Here is a 16,921-nt window from a genome sequence, read left to right on the forward strand (position 1 = left end):
GGTGCACCTGAAATCTGGCCAGAGGGCCACTGGGGGGGGGCGGGGGGGGGGGACAAAAAAAAAATCTCATGCACACTTTGACATAAACGCAAAACAATGCTGGTGTCTTTCCAAGACACAGTTAAGGAGTGAAGCACTTTAGGCATTTTCCGCCCCCAAGGGACCAGCCAAACGTTCCCATGAGCTCCTCTCCTTTGGAAGTACACTTTTATGGCTTACTGCCTTTGTCTCAGTGGTACTATTTTTCACAAAGACCTCTTTTTTTTGGGTCACGAGTAGAGGAAAGGGGATACAAATGGCCCAAGACTTACCTAGGGGCAATGCGGTTCCTTGGTCAAAACAGTGAGTAGGAACTGGGGTTTTGACACAACTGTGCGATATCTCCCTTTACAGTGCCCCCCATGAAGCTCAGACACTGGCGGGGGGGGGGGGGAATAACAGGATCCTTGTTCTCATAAACAGAGTCTGTTTTGATTTTACCGGCATGTTAATACCATGAGGGAAATATGCCAACAAGCTTGCGAAAACAAGGTTACTGCATGCTTTTGACCATTTGTCCTTGTCATCCAAGGCAGGTATTTGCAGAGATGTGCAGATGTACGTGTAACTTAACTGTATATGCAGCGAGTGAGACAGACCAAAGAGTAGGAGCAGAACGTACAGTCAGTATTAAGACTAGTGTGGGTCAAACTTGGAGCGAATCAAACTCCTTCGCGCTCAGATCATCGTCATCAGTTTTTGCTCGCTAATCCCCTGCTGCTACATCAGATTCTGAGAGGCGACACGGTCTTCAGATTGGGAAAAATCCGTCTCCTGAACCTTGACAACTTGTTATTTTGTGGGTTTTTTTGGAAGCACTTTTATTGGCAGGCAGACCCAAAATATGCAAACCATTTTTGTATCTTGACAGTTTTCCACCACTTTCTTAACACAGAAAAAATGATGATAGGCCATTTCCATAAACAATTGTGGATGTTTTTACCTGTCATGAGTTCGCATGAAGTCCCAGGATTTCTTCGTACCATTCTGTAAAACAAAAAAATTAGCATAAGTACAGTAAAAATAAATAAATAAATAAACTCACTTCTTCTTATTTTTTACAATCTTAATGTCCAATAAGAGTAAACAAAATGCCTGCAGTTCATCTGCCACAACTTCCCCCAGGCTTGGCTGCATGTATCTCATACACCAGCAAGACCTCTTACCTATTAAAAATCTTGAGAGGCGTTCAGGTGCCTCATGACAGACTGTTGCCAGGGCTAGTCAAAATAATGCCAAGAAGCACAACCACATTTACTGACACGAAGATCGGAGAGCACGCTTGCTTTTTTTATATATATATATTAGCAACGCATTTTGCATTTTGTTCACTTTTGCACACAGTAACCTGCAGCACGGAGTTGCTTCAGGGGATCCCGTGATGACTAAGCATTGAACCATGTTGGTTGTTTACTTGAGCAAAGTTGTCATACTTGCAAATCAAGTATTGCCTGGGCTCGTCTATCATTTCATTGACAGATGAGGTTACAGCGCTCCTAAAATTTGCACCACCAGCCGGAATGATTGCAATCAAGTTGGCGAGGCTGGTTCGTAACGTGCAAAAACGAGTTTTCAAAAAAGAGAAAGACAAAAATGTCACTTCATCATTAGGCGGAACACGATGGTGAGATCTGCTAGACAACAACTCTCACACTCACAAATCTATTCATTCTTGTTCACTTGTTGTTCAGATGCTTTCACAGCAAAAGTTGGCGGGTCTGCTGACACACAGAGACACCCTTAAGTAAGCCCCACCTTAGAACAGCTACTGACCAATCACACCTTAGCAACTGTTACTAAAACGTTCTTCTCACAGTCAATATGCCAAGGCGATGTGTCCACGGTAGATGCAGGTTGGACAAAAGTTTAGAGGGTGGTGGATGGTTTTTCCTTTTCCAAAGCCCAAAAACGCAAGAGGGGAAATGTCAGATTTGGATAAAGCCGTGCAGAAGAACCAATTCACAGGTCAATCCGACAGAAATAAGTGTTAATGACTGCCATGTTTGCTCCAAGGTAAGATGAACATTGCCAGAAATTTGAGATTGATTTTCCCGATTTCATCAGTCAGTTTGCCATGGTTAGCAGCAATTAACTAAGAGGGGCGACCGGTTACCAAGGGGTCAATTGGTTAAAAGTTCTTCACTTCTTCACGTGCGTATTTCCCATAGAACCTTCCACCAGCGTATACTGATGTCACATTACGCATCCGCAACGCAAAACGCATAGAGGTTGGCACGTCTCCAGCAGAGATGTTGGAACTTAACCGAAAGCTAAACTCCGCATGGAACCTCCTCCCTTGTTACAGGCTGCGTGAATGTGGGAAAGTCGGCCTACATATTTTTTGGACGTGCCGGAGAACACGCGGCTTTGATAGGCGACGCCTCCTCTCCTCCCACAAGCTCTTTCTGAAGCGGCGATGACAGCGTTATTGAGCGAGGTTTTCCCTTCCAACAACAACAACTCATCCTGCTCGAGCGTGCAGTGCCGCCGTGCTCTTACAGTATCAGCAAACACCATAAGACAAGGCGGAGGTCGATGGAAGCAATTAGCACAACCCTGAAAGTACGCAAGGGTACGGTTCCGTGCCAGAACTGGGCAGAGAAATGGGGCAGAGAAATGATGGAAGATTTATATCAAGACTTGCGCCAGCCCGACTCTTGGGATATTTTCATATTATGTGTTGTTTTTATATTTAGGTTTTGAGATTTTATATTGCGATTCATTTTCATTTCCGGGGAAATGTGTTGCAAGACTAGAGATGAAACTTTGGGTGACACCTGGATCCTCTTTCTTTGAGGAACCCATGTTGTCGGCAGGTAGAGGAGGTTACAGTTACCAGGTTACCGGGGATGGACAGGATCAGGGATGAGGACACCAGAGGGACAGTCAGAGCATGGGAGATGTTTCAGAGACACAGCCAGAGAGGCCAGACGGAGGCGGTTTTGACATACATGTACAGAGGAGAGACAGCGAATATATTGGTAGGATGCTGAGGCTAGAACTGGCAGGCAGGAGGCGATTCATTGATGTAGTAAAAGAGGACACACACACACACACATATATACATAAGTACATACATATATATATATATATATATATATATATATATATGTATATATATATATACATATATATACACAGACACACACACACAGTATATACATATATATATACACAATATATACTGTATATATACTGCATATATATTTGGGATGTGAGACAGAAACTATATCTGTCTAAACATAACAAATGGTCAATAAAAGTCGTCCTTTGCCGCAGTCAAACGGCCAGTACATGACCTAACAGGCCACAGCCACAGGGCCTCAATGTGAAGCCAAGCTAGCATAATGCCATTCATGCATCATTTAAGCACCAGGCTGCGATGTAAAACGAGAACAGGAAGCCCATTTTTGTGCCGCTTTGCGACGGTGCCGCAGCGTCACCAGCGTATATACCATAAAAAGCTCACGCCGCCAGCGGCGTAATGTTTCACATCTGACTCATCCTAATGTACACGTTTCCCAATGTGGCCTAGTTCATCTGGAGCACCGCCTGTGCGTTGACGTGACGCAGCGACCAAAAGTCTTTCGGCTCTGTGGAGACAGTGGCGGGCCGTCAGGGCCAGCAAGGCCTTCTCTTCTGGCCTACACATACTTAGAAAAGTATATTTCCCCCGTAGATTAGATAATAAAGGTATTCTCCATAGTCTGTTATTTTCCATTTTTTTGCATAACATCCACTTGGTTGCGTTGCTTCATTGTTGTATATCGCAGTGGAGTTTTGATCCAATCACATTCCATCTAACTTGTGTCAGGTTCTATGAAATCTTGAAGGCCAGCACACTCGACATTGCAGGCTCCGGTTTGCTGTAAGTGAATGGACCACTGTCAGTTGCCAATCAGATCTCGAGTCTGTGACGCTGAGACCAGCTAGCTAGCTTAACGCAGAACTTCACACGTACGCATCCAGTGATTGGATAAGCCTTGAGGACCTTACGGACTTAACTCAACCCGGAGATCCGGTTGCCACCACAAAAAACCCGCAACAGGTGACGGAGAATGTAAAAAATTTAGTTGGCGAATGATCTGCAATATATAATGTAAATAATGTGGCGCATTGGCACAACGGCTGCACCAACATCTTCACTTGTTTCATAATTTAAGAGTTCAATAGTTTGTTTGGTTATCGTCTCTTTGGTCTCTCATACAAAACTGCGACAATGCGCATATTGGACAAGTGTGGATGAGAGTTTAAGGTCTCAGAGAGCAGTTTGGTGGACTTCTTAAAACTATGTTGCGGAATCTCTTAAAACTGAATTGTATTTGCATGTTTTGACAGTATCAGTGGCCTTAGTTACCTCGTCTTAATCATGATTGAAATGCTCCGCAAACTACATTTTGCCCAACTAGGTCTCCTATATGAAGGTGATAAAAAAGTGTGCTTCTCGAGCCATAGTGTCATATTGAGGATATTTTGAGGCGTATCAATTTAGGGTGGACTAAATATGAAGTCACTCTATAAAGATGTCGGTAAAACTGCATCAAAGTAGCACCGACAGTTTAATTATTGGTTGGCCCCTTGAAAAAAAAAAAAAAACGCTCTATCTTCACTTGCCTGCGCTGCTTGTTTTCTGTTCTTAATACGAGTATTTAAAAAAAGAAAATCCCTGAGGGAACCTCTGCCAGCTCACACCGCAGGGACTTTCACACCACAAGAGGCAAAAGACGACAATAAAAAAAGAAACATCCGCTCTCTCTTTGTCGGCTATTAACGCGGCGGTGACATCGCTAAAACCCGCGCGAAAGATGCTGGCTGTGCCGCGCCGCCCGGCAGAAATTTGCTCTTGCAGGGACCTGTCACTCCGGCAAAGAGCATGTGTCGGGCAAGCCGTCACTTCTCCTCGAGAGGTTGAGCCAGCCGCGGCCCCGCTCACTTTGACTCGGTGATAGCAGCGCAGGCGTGGGGGAGGAGGAGCAGGAGGCGTGGGAGGCGTGTGCCCCGTAATAAATCACCTGTCAGGGAGCCGAGAAGGCGACGACGCGCTCCTCGCCGCGTCCCGTTCCGTGGGGGCTGCTCGCCGTGTAACGTAACGCCAGAGAGTGCTTGTGGTGCATTTTTGCTTTGCAGCGAATCGACGAACGACAGCGTTGATTTGTTAAAGCCGACAGTCGCGAGATTGGCGAAAAGGACTCTCGCAGTACAAACTAGTCCCTGTTGGGGAGAGTGCTTTGCAAATGTCATTGGTTACAATCCAAGGTAACCCTATTGAAAATGTAGCAGTGGTGTAACTGTTTAAATTACTTTATGAAAGTAATTGTAATTGTTGATAATTATTGAGAACTCATTAAGTTGATCAGTGTCTTTAAACTCAAGGCTAACTGAGAAAATGTGTTATTTCAGAAGAGTGTAGCAAAATGTTTGCCCTTCCTGTGACTCAGTAGCTCAGCAGTAGCTTTCGGGTTCAAAAAGGTTGGCGACTTCTGCTGTAACTTTATTACACATTTTTTCCAGCGAAGTAGCCGATTACAATTATCTTTTTTTTTTTTAATCAAATTACGAAACAACGTTACATATGTAACTTGTTACATATGTAATGTAAGTTACATATGTAATGTAAGTTATGTAATGTACATATGTAACTTGTTACATATGTAATGTACATATGTAACTCGTTACATATGTAATGTAAGTTACATATGTAATGTACATATGTAACTCGTTACATATGTAACTCGTTACTCTCCGACACTGAGAATGGTCAACGATTGTGCATCACGGCCACCGGTGCAGATGGTGGAATTCCCCTCATTACCCGGGCCCACTTGCTGAGAGAAGGGCGGGGGCGGGGCCGGCTTGAGTGGCCCAGGGGAGACGGGGGAATCATGGCTGACAAGGATTACGACGGGGAGATTAGTCCAGGGGGAGAGACCGAGGGAGAGACAGAGAGACAGAGAGAGAGAGAAGCGGGCACGGGACCTTGAAATGAATGAGGTCCCTGTGAGCTGTGGCCATCAAGAGACGACCAACTCCTGTGTGGATGGCCATTGTGAGAAGGGATGTATGATCTTGATCTTCAAGGTACTTAAAGTCTAACAGGCATCACTCGCAGGCGTGCGCGCGCGCGCGCACACACACACACACACACACACACACACACACACACACACACACACACACACACACACACACACACACACACACACACACACACACACACACACACACACACACACGTCCTGTGATGGGGATACTACAAAGCCTGCAAAGCAGCTGCAGTGCAAAGGAAAAAAAAAGAAAAAAAAAAACTCATCCTCGTATGCAATGGCGCTCTTAAAATCTCTAAATGAGCTCTCGAGTTTTTTCTTTTGTTTTTGTTCCCCCGTCTCACTGAACTGCAAAGAACACACACACATGCAGGCGATCGCATAGGCATCAGCAGCGTATTCTGATTACTGTGAATTATGAACTATCTCCCAGCCAATTGATCAATTAACTGGAAAATATGTCCTCGCTCATCAGAAATTCTGACTGGCTGGCCAGCGGCCGTGTTAATTTCATAAGGAGTAAAGTGCTATACGAAGACAGCTTTCTAGAATGAATCCTTTATTGCCCCTTGTTTGCACTGCGCTACTTGTTTGCACCGAGGAGCGCAGGTAGCGCTACGCTGTAATTCCTAAGAGCCTGTCCAATTAACATTAACTTATGGTTGGCGAAACCCTGTTAAAAATGTTTACGTGTCGTAGCAAAAAGAAAAAAATGTTGAACGTAAAATTTTCACATTTACTTTACTCATTACTTCATTTGAAATCCCTGAATGCTATGTCTGTAGCTAGGGAATTTGGAGGTCAGTCAATAGTAGCAGTAGTTTTGAGTTAATAGTCAAAACGTGTTGAATTGAACTGAGTTGAGTTGAGTTGAGTTGAATTGAATATACGTGGAAGTATGGGTGCCTCGCCTCGTTTAGGTCTCGTTTATCATTAGAATACACGATAATTCTCATGTTTTGTCTAAATTATGTTGCATCCCTCTCAGTTCCTAAGTGCCGCCATCACTGGGTCCCAGCTGACACACGTGGAACTATTTTCGGAAAATCGTGACATTGCGCAAGTGCACGTGATGCAACGCTATCGGAGCCAATGACTGGTGTCTCACCGTTTCAGTGTGGAATAATTAGGTCGACGTGCTTTAATAAAACTGCAACGGCTTGTGCTGATATAATGAATCAGGAATTAATTGGGGGTCAACCTCCAATGGCTAGCGTACATGCTAACGTCCCCCTCGCCCCTTAGAGACGCTGCTCTAAAGCGAGGATTGCGTTCCGTTTCGGCTCAGTTCATCGGGACACCCACGCGAACCAAACAGTGGTGAGGTTTCCTTGTCGAGGTGATTTCGACTCGATCCCATCCGATACCTGGAGCGGTCTGTTTGCGGTGAAAACACAGCTTGACCCGGCGGCTGGAACACGCAGCCTTGATGTGCGCTGCCTGGCAACCGCTGCCAAAAGATTTGCCTGTCAAACGGGGAGCTTCTGCAGAACTGTGCGCTGCTAATTCTTTTTTCTTTTTTTTTTAGGTTTGCGTTTCCTGCAGTTGATGCGCCAGTGCTTTGTAGTTGAACAAAAACAAAAGCAACAGAAAAAAAATAACAGGGCTGACCGCCGTGCAGACGCTGTGGCGAGGCGACGTCCTGATACTTGCAGCAAGATTCACTGTAAATGAATCATGAGCCAAGTTAACCCACAACTTGTGGTCGCGTAGCTGTCGTCATGACACCGTCCCTCAACACAAAGTGTAACCAGCGCACGCGGGGCAGTGACGTAAAAAGGACGCAAAAGAAACAAAACAGTGAGGTCGGTTTGGTTTTGGCCTGTTGTGTTTTGGAGAAACAGCTGGCTCATTACCAGAAATGTCTCGTTTCACAAGGATGGATCGACTCACCTCAGGTGAGAACCACGAGTGTTGGTATGTCAGAGTGACGCTAGCGATTTAGGACCATGATCCTGATTCACAAGTCTTTACTTCGGCTGCAGCTCATAACTAATTCATTTCCACATTTGCGATCAGCTGAGCTGTTTTGCACCAGAGGCTCAGTAATGCTAGCGGCCCCGTGAGGCCGACGTTGAGCTGAAAGCTCATTGTGCGCCAACGGGGGGGGGGGGCGCAATACCTCTTCTTGTATTTCAGCTTCAGTTGGTGTGCCCGTTTTGCGATGTTGTCGCGGTTAATTTATTGAAAGATGTCGAACGTTAAATGTGCCAACGCACCATAAGTCATTTATTTGCATTTAAAGACATTATGCGAGATAATGAGATGTTTTTAAGGCATACAAAAAGGGATTCACGCCAATGGCATTACAATGTCTGAATTCATATTTATTTCTGTGGGGGGGAAAAAAGTATATATTGTATCTTAGGTGTGCTGTCAACAGGTTATAAGCAGTTCAACAGCACAGTTTGCTTTCCATTTTAAAAACTTTTTTATGGTTAACGAGAAGTGGTTAAAACTAGCATCTGTTTGCCACATTTAGCTCTCCTGAGGAAGTTTGTTTTTTTTGACAACATTTTGTTGCTCATAAAATAACAAGGAGGTTTTGAACACAGCTTTGAGGAATCGAGCGAGGCACAACGAACCAGCAGTGACATTTCAGTGGTTTAACACGTTGAACTCTGGAGGAAAAAAACACCTTGGACCGAGGGGGGGTAAACTTTTTGACTGGTGGGGCCACAATGGGTTCGAAAATTTGACAGAGGGAGCCGGAGCAGCAGCAGATGGATGGAATGTTTTGGTGACTCACGAGGAGAAAAAAATACATTGTGGGATATGTAGAAAATATGTGCTTTCATGTCTTTATAGCAAAATATGTGTCTTTGAAGCCCCCTGGTATTTAGCTCTTTATTGAAATGACTTTTAAAACTCTGAAAAATATGCTGAAATACAGCTATTTTATTACTGACCGACTATTAATATCATTTCTTTAAATTCAGCAGGCCGGATTAAAATACTTAACAGCCTGCATATGCCCCCCCCCCCTTCCCCGGGGCTGTAGTTTGCCCATGCCTGCCTTAGAACTAAAAACTCTCAAATCAAAATGTTCCAAAGCGTCAATCGTCGGATTCCACACGCGAGTTATTTGACATTTGACGGCGCCGCTGCCTTCAGGTGAGTCTTTAACAAATATTTCTGCCAAGAAATAGTTGTCAAATTGATGTTATTGAGCCCAGTGCAGCTGTGTGGGGCAACGGGGACACGAACAGAAAGATTTTACTGGCATTCCCCCGACGGCTGATGAGTTCTTATTGCGAGCCTCTGCGGTTGGGCCCGCGACCGGGCTGGGAGATCACAATGCGTCCCGTAGCCGGTGCCGTCCCGATGAATAATTCAAGTCGTTACGGTGGATAAATGGAAGGGCAACTGACGGGCAGACCCTCCAGTCGACGCGGCGGCGAGACAGCGGAGGCGACGAGGGGTCTCCTACACCCCCGTCCCCCCGGAGTCAACGACCGCCGATCACCTGCTTCACGAGGGCAGGGTTAGCGAGCGGCAGCGGCCCGGCTGCAGGCGTGCAAAGTGAACCTGGAGGCGGTGGAGACGAGCCCTCGCTGGGATTGGAAAGCTTTGGTCTGCTGCCCCCCCCCCCCCCCCCCCCCCTCCCTCCAGGGCGGCTGACCACCGTCTCACCATCCTCTTCCTCCTCTTCCTCTACCTCCTGCTCCTTCTCCTCTCCCACTCTTCCTCCTCCTCCTACTTCTCCTTCTCTTTCTCCCCCTCTTCAACATCCTCTTCCTCCTTCATTTCTCCTCTTCCTCCTCCTCTTCTCCCTCCTGTTCCTCCTCAACATCCTCCTTCCCCTTGTCCTCTTCTCCCTCTTCTTTCTTCTCTTCCTCCTCCTCCTGCTCCTAGTCCTTGTCCTCTTCTCCCTTCTCCTCCTATTTCTCCTCCACTTTTCTTCTCCCTCCTCCTCCTTGTCGTTTAACTCCCTCCTCCGTCTCCTCCTCCTATTTCTCCTCCACTTTTCTTCTCCCTCTGCCTCCTTGTCTTCCAACTCCCTCCTCCGTCTCCTCCTCCACTTTTCTTCCTCCTCCTCCACATACTCCTTTTTCCTCCTCCTCCTCGCCCTCTTCTCTTTTTTCCTCCTCCTCTACATACTCCTTTTTCCTCGCCCTTTTCTCCCTCTTCTTCCTCCTCCTCATCCTCCTCCTCCACCTCTACATACTCCTTTTTCCTCCTCCTCCTCCTCTTCTCCCTCTTCCTCCTCCTCCTCCTCTACATACTCTTTTTTCCTCCTCCTCCTCGCCCTCTTCTCACTCCTCCAGCTCCTCCTCCTCAGCGCCCAGGAGAGTTGACGAGGAAGAAAGGCAGGACAGGACAGAGGGGACGGAGGGTCCGCCGCCGTCCCCTTTTGTTGTCCATCTGTCGCCTTGCCCGTTCCGCCGTTTTCTTGACAGGCTTAACCCCCCCCCCACCCCCACACCCGACCCCCACGCCTCCCCTCCTCACCGCAGTCACAGGTGTGAACCCCAAATGGAGGAGGATGGGGGGGGGGGGGAATAAAAACAGTCGTCGGAGCGGTGAGCCCTCCCGAGCGTCCCTGCACTTCGGTTGTCAGGCTCGATCAAAAAGCAACGCAAAACAAAAATGAGACCCTGCTGCCCCCCCCCCCCCCCCCCAAGTGAACCATCTTCTTCCCCCGCTAAGAGCATTTACGAACAACTTAGGTTTAACCTTCGTCCTCCTCTTTCCCCTTGCCGCCGCCTGCTTCAGGGTCACGCCGGTTCACAGCTGAACACGCCTGACTGTATAGAAATTGATTTGCGTTAATAGGTTTTCATGGTGACGGCCTTTAGCCCAGGTCGGGGGGGGGGGGGGGGGGGACACCGGGACACTGACTCGACACGGAAACTCTGCCGCCAGGCCGCAAAAGGAACCGACTCCTAGCCCAGGTGAGTGGCATTCATGGCCCTCTGAAACCATCTCACACTACTGGCAGGAAGCTTTTTGCAGGAGACTGCAAACACAGGGCTAAATGTGTTGCTCTCCTGAGGCGTAAAAGTTGTTGTTTTTGTGCTTTGTTGTGTTATGTATTTTTGTGTGTACTGGGGGAGGGGAGTAACCATCGCAGGTTCCTCTGAAAAACAAGTGTCTGAAAACGGGCAATCGGGGACGGTGAATACATAATAAAACAGGCGTTACAACAACATTACAACTGTAACTTGTGCAGTTGCATTTTTTCACCAAAAGCCTGCTTTGTTACGGATTCCACAAAAACAGAGACCAGAGCAGAGAAAGAGCAACAATTCAAGGACCTAAAAATAAATCCACCCTGGACCGCGGCCCATGTTTGTGTGAGAAAGCACTTCTCACTGAGCTCGAGAGCGTCAGGACGTACAGGCATCCTTACTCTTTTGTAACACCAGGCATACATTGTAAAATAATGACTATTTTTACGAGAACCGATAAAAAAACAACAGGAGAGGAAGCAGAGAATGAATGATTTCTGGAAAGGAAAAGTGCTGACCGGACTTGCCGTGCGTCGCAAAAAGGGATTTCAGCCACACCCAGAGTGAAGCAGGCTTTTAATTTGACCACGTTAACGCCTCAGATTTGAGTCGTGCCGATCAGACCAGATGCAGCCAGATCATTCTACCGTGTTGACGACTGTGGCCTGGTTATCCAGCTATAAAAGGACGGATGCGGCCGACACCTACGTTGTCCTGTAGGCTGACAGTAAGGAGTGTGCGAGGAAAAACTACAGACCCTCCAAACGCAATATCTCGCACGCACACAAAAAAAAAAAAAAACACCAAAACCATGACACGAACTCATAGAAGGAAACACGCTGTCGTTCAACCAATCACAAAACTCTCTCATTGGTTGCTAAATGAATACCAAATATGATTCCTGTTTTCTTTGTTTTGCACTTAAGTATTTCACTTAATGGAACCTTTAGGAGTCATAATCAGCTCAGTCAGCTGAATATATCATATACTCTCATGTAAGGTGCCAAAACATTATAATAAGAAATAAGTATAAAGGAACACGAACAGAAAACAAACACGCATGCCTTTAATTCTGCTAAGTATTAAATTTCTTAGGCTTAGAGTCAGTCGTGGCTAAAAAAATAATCATAGCTCAAGGATTCTTTGACCATAGGCCTTCGGTAGAGCTTGAAATCCAGGGATGCAACAAACGAGAATACGCTGATTTTAAAGAATTATCATTGAACGGCTGTACTTTCACCTGTAATCAGTACACGATTGCAGGTGTGTACAAAGGCGTCTACTGTCAATGTCAGTTATCAAGCACTTTAATTGCAATGTGTCAAACAAACTGTGTACGTATAATTGGTTGTTTCTGCGTTCCCAGTGGCATTAAGTGGCAATGCTGCAATATGAGTAAGGTGAAAGAAGACACATCAGCTCGGTGCTGACCCTGTCAAACACTCAGACCCAGACTGCCGTCCGCCTGCAGTGGAGCAGTGGAGCTCAACAAGTCCCCCTTTTGAAAAGATGTCCTGAATGACACAACACAATTTAGAGTGCCTCGTGACACCGCTGAAGACGCCGTGTACGCCACTTTAACTAATTTGAAGCATGTGCTGCGACAACCTGGCTGCCAGGAAAGGAGCCCCCTTTTCACTCGGCTAGCTAGCATGCTAGCCCTTATTCGTCTCTTCCGCTTCCAAAAACGGACACGAAGTGTGCGACCACCGCGTATGAGAGCACGGTGGACGTGTCGTCGCGGCAGAAAGGGAAATGTTACTGTCGCTGTCTCTGTTTAAGGTCAAAGCAGCCTTCATGTTATGCCATCCTGCTGCTAGCAGCGAATATGAATGGGGGTTGGGCTAACGTTAGCCGCCAGCATCCAGTATCCTCCATCCGCCGCTTCGGAGACGCAAATGAACTCACCTGGTTATAGTGCACCCTGAACGGCTTCAGGTAGTCGGAGTCTGTGCAGGGACCGATCTCAATGTTGTTTATTTCTTCCATGGTGCACACTGACAGCGTTAGAGGCTCGCCGATGGTTTAACTGACACCGCACTGACAGCGATGGAATTTCTACGGGTGCCGGCAGAGGACATTACACTGAACGTTAGCGCTGACTCTCACAATATTTATTTAAATTTGTAAATTGGTAAAGGTGGAGTTTATATATGTGTGGCAGCATAGTTAGAGGAATACTAGTCACAACAGACATAACATAAGGGAGGTAGACTTTATCGAAGGCTTTAATAGGACGTTTTGTTGTTGTTGTTGTTGTTTTTTACATCGTTTATTTTAATAAATGCAAACCCAGGGCGAGGAGAACACTGCAGTCCCAGGTCAAGTGAAGGTGATTAGCCCAACAGAGGACTGTATTAGTCATCAAGTACATGATGCTACTTTTCATGGATAATTCATGAAATTGTGGTTAGTTTTTCATGCTTTAACGCAATGGAAGAAAATGTTAAATTTCAGCACATTTGAACGGGTCTTTTCCGTATATCCAAATTATGTTTTGGAACACGTTACACAAAGAACCTTGTTTTTGTGTCTTAGAGAGTGACTTGCATCTGTATTTACAGCGTTTGTAACTTTGCTCCTGTGCTCCAGCTGCACAGTTTCCAAAATCGAAATGATCAATTTCACGTATTTAGTATGTTTTTGTTTGTTTGCAACAACAACAACCTGTAGACGAGATTGTTTTTAAGGATGGCATAAAAATTATTAAAAATCCTTGGATGATTTCACATTTACTGTGACATTGCAAGTGGTCTGTAGCCTGTAGCTTGGTTGGTTTCGGGTGGCTAAAGAGTCAGAAAGATTCAATGCTTCACGGGATGGATGAGGCTACTGTGTTTATGGAACCACTTTCTCAGATGTAGAATTCTTCAAAGGGTTTGACGGAGGATATTCAGCTTCAGTGATCTATTCCTTTTTTTTTTAGTATCTCGGACACAACTGCAGGCCTCACTGCGGTGAAATACATTTCGGTCAAAGTTCAAACAAAGTCTGACACCCTTAGTTTTCCAATGTCGTGCTAAACCGACGGGAACAGTGCTCCCACCACGCTCAGTCATAAACACGCGTTCTTTTTCCCGAACACAAACTCGAAGGGTGAGGCCGCATGATGTCACTCCCGTCAGTAACACAATCAGCCAAAGCTCCAATCTCCACAGGGCTGACTTCCTCCAACAAACGAGTCCCAGTCTGCCGCCCGCCACACAAGGACAGGACGTAACACTCTTTGAGAGCTGATTTACATCTAAATAAATAGAGGCCCAGACGAAACAATGTGCAGACCCAAAAAGAGGAACCGGCGTCACTCCTCCGGACCACGGCCCATTTATATTGCCCGATCCAGCAAAGCTGCAGGGCACGATAAGGCGGAGGGGACTCCCGAGTTGAGGAACTGCGGCGGTCACTCACTCTGCTGCTGTTTTGTGAAGAATGAACACAGAGTAACAACAAAAAGATCATAGTCAACTTTATTAAATTGAGGATATGCTTGTTTCTCAAAGCATGTGTTTGTAACTTTGTCTCTTGTTTAGACTTCATGAAATACGCAGGGTCAGCACCACTTCGTACAGCCAACAAGTATCCATTGCTCTTATTGGATTCGTCTTACTTGAGATATGTGCTGCCAATGCAATTTCAATGTGCCAGTGCAGCCCACTGTTGTGAATCCAGGAATTATTGATTTGTTTTGAATTATTTATTTCTTTAACAATAACAATAACAATAACTCTTTTACATTTAAGCCAATTTTTATGCACAATTGTTTGAGAGCTAACTTGATTCCAGTTTGTTTTATGAGCTCAAGTTGTGTCGTGTCATAAACCTGTGACTCCATCATGCAGTCGGACATTTGTGCGTTCGCCGCTTCGCAAAATGTCAAGACAATTCCCTGGTTTTCTTACCAACCCCACTCCTCCCTTCAAAGAGAGAGAACTCATCCCCGGCGGAGACAAAGCGGGAGCAAAAAAAAAAAAAAAAGTCACATGACACGGATGCAGGAAATAACTTGCGAGTGAACTATCTTGGTTTTTGAGCCGTCTCCCTTTATACCGTCTGCCTTTGTTCTCCTCCTGCCTTTTATGACTCCCCTCATTAGGTGCACCAGTGTCTTGTTACCCGGCCCTCCTCCTGCTCGTCTCTTTGTTTGCCGGTTAGTCCCTGCACCTTGTGCGCCTTCATTCCACACTTTTCCCGTGCTTCCTTTTCCCTCGAGTGATTTTTTTTTTCTCCTTCTGTGCTTCCTGAACCTTTCAAGTTGAACTTGATTTTCAGGAGTTTAGTTGTTTTTTTAATTAACTTGTTTGCTTCTTTTGGTGGTTCCCTAAACTTCAACGAGTATGTATTTTTCCACTATTATGAAGTCACTGCTAGCTCTTAAATTTTGTATTTGGTGTCTGCATCTGGATCCTGAACTTGAATTCCCCTTTTCCACCTCTCTTTCTACATGTGGTGTTTCACTTCTACGCATTCAAAATAAAAATTTCAAACTATCGATGCAACACAATGGGGCAGTTGCTGTTGCTTCACAGCAACAAGGTCGCTACCTTGGCTCTTTTGATTGTGTGCCGTGCACATGTGCTCCCTGTGTCTGTGTGTTCTGCAGTTTCTTCCCCCCCTGTTTTTCTTGTATTTTCGTTTCTGCAATGATTTTTAGGTAAAAAAAACAAAAAAAACAAGAACTGCTGATATAAATGTATCATCTGTCCATCCATCCATCCATCCTTTTTCTATCACCACTTATTCTGCACTAGGGGGTTAATGGGGCTGCTGTGCCCTTCGGTCTTTGGGTGAAGTCTTGTTAACGCCCCTGGACAGGTTGGCAGTTTGCCGCAGGATGCAGCACAAAACGACAAACAACAATCCATCCAAAGACTCACACCTACAGATGATTTATAGTTGTCAGTTCACCTAACGTGCATGTCTTTGGACTGTGGGAAGAGGCAGGAGTAGCCGCTCATCAATACTAGCTGTAATGTTTCATGACTGTCTAAAGCAAGCATGCAATCATCAATGTAAATGGCTGCAAAATAATCAATGTTTGCTAATTACTATTTCAAATACTGTATAATGAGGTTGCCTTTTATGTTTGTGTTGCTCCAGTTAAAAACACAAAATAGAATTTGGACAACAGTTCAGATTTGTGCAGCAAAAGTGGACAGGGTGAAAAGTGGACCACAATGTTTCCTCCTGTTCTCCTCTCTCGGGCCTCATCCGGGCACCGGCCAACGAAAACATCCTCCAAAAATCTTATCAGCGCTCTCGAGTCGCCCGTAACGTGTTAATCCCATCCTTCCATGAACACGCCGGTCGCGGGTCTTTGCAGTCAGGAACGATTACTTTTCGTGGACGGCTGACGCAGGCCAGACTCTGCAGCGCGGCTTAGCTCCACGCCAAGGTTGGAGCCTCCTGAAGCCTCCAAACCTTCTCCTCCTGTCTGTGAGGACACTCCACCCTGCTCTCTGTCCACTGTCACCCCTCTTTATCAAAGTGCGATCGCTGTCCGTCCGAGTGTCCGTGCCTTTCACAGGCCTTCCTACATTATACAATGTCGTGTCTTTATACTTTAGCATTAGCATACTTTATACATAGCATTGCCACAAGCAAAACAATCACTAATACTGAACATACCGAACTAGGTTCGTAAAAAATATTTGATGAAATTAATTTGTTTTGAGGTCCAAATTGGTGGTCATTGGTGATGGACAGTCTACTTCAAAAAATAAGGCAAGAAAGGTGAAGAGGAAACTTTAGATGCCAGCAAGATCCTTAAGTGCCCTTTTTTTTGATAAGTTTTACAGCAAAAATACCTCCAATTCTGATAAACCCTCCATAATTTAGTGTCTATGATTACAAAAATCACAACGTCTCACAGAAGTATGATTTCAAAAT

The 16,921-nt window shown here is 45.7% G+C and overlaps 1 protein-coding gene across 1 annotated transcript in view; it reads right to left on the bottom strand.

Moving 5' to 3' along the window:
• nudt14 (nudix (nucleoside diphosphate linked moiety X)-type motif 14) overlaps positions 1–13,118 on the bottom strand; it is a 28,297-nt gene extending 15,179 nt beyond the window's left edge. The window contains exons 1-2 of the mRNA XM_076037532.1: positions 12,944–13,118; positions 983–1,026 (exon numbers count right to left, since the gene is read on the bottom strand). Coding sequence (XP_075893647.1) covers positions 983–1,026; positions 12,944–13,024 — 125 coding nt within the window. The 5' untranslated portion in view covers positions 13,025–13,118. The remainder of the gene's footprint in view (positions 1–982; positions 1,027–12,943) is intronic.
• Positions 13,119–16,921: the final 3,803 nt, after the last annotated feature.

The sequence above is a fragment of the Nelusetta ayraudi genome, unplaced genomic scaffold, assembly GCF_046127955.1.
Source record: "Nelusetta ayraudi isolate G7.1 ecotype Tasmania unplaced genomic scaffold, CSIRO-AGI_Nayr_v1 ptg000052l, whole genome shotgun sequence".
Taxonomy (NCBI): domain Eukaryota; kingdom Metazoa; phylum Chordata; class Actinopteri; order Tetraodontiformes; family Monacanthidae; genus Nelusetta; species Nelusetta ayraudi.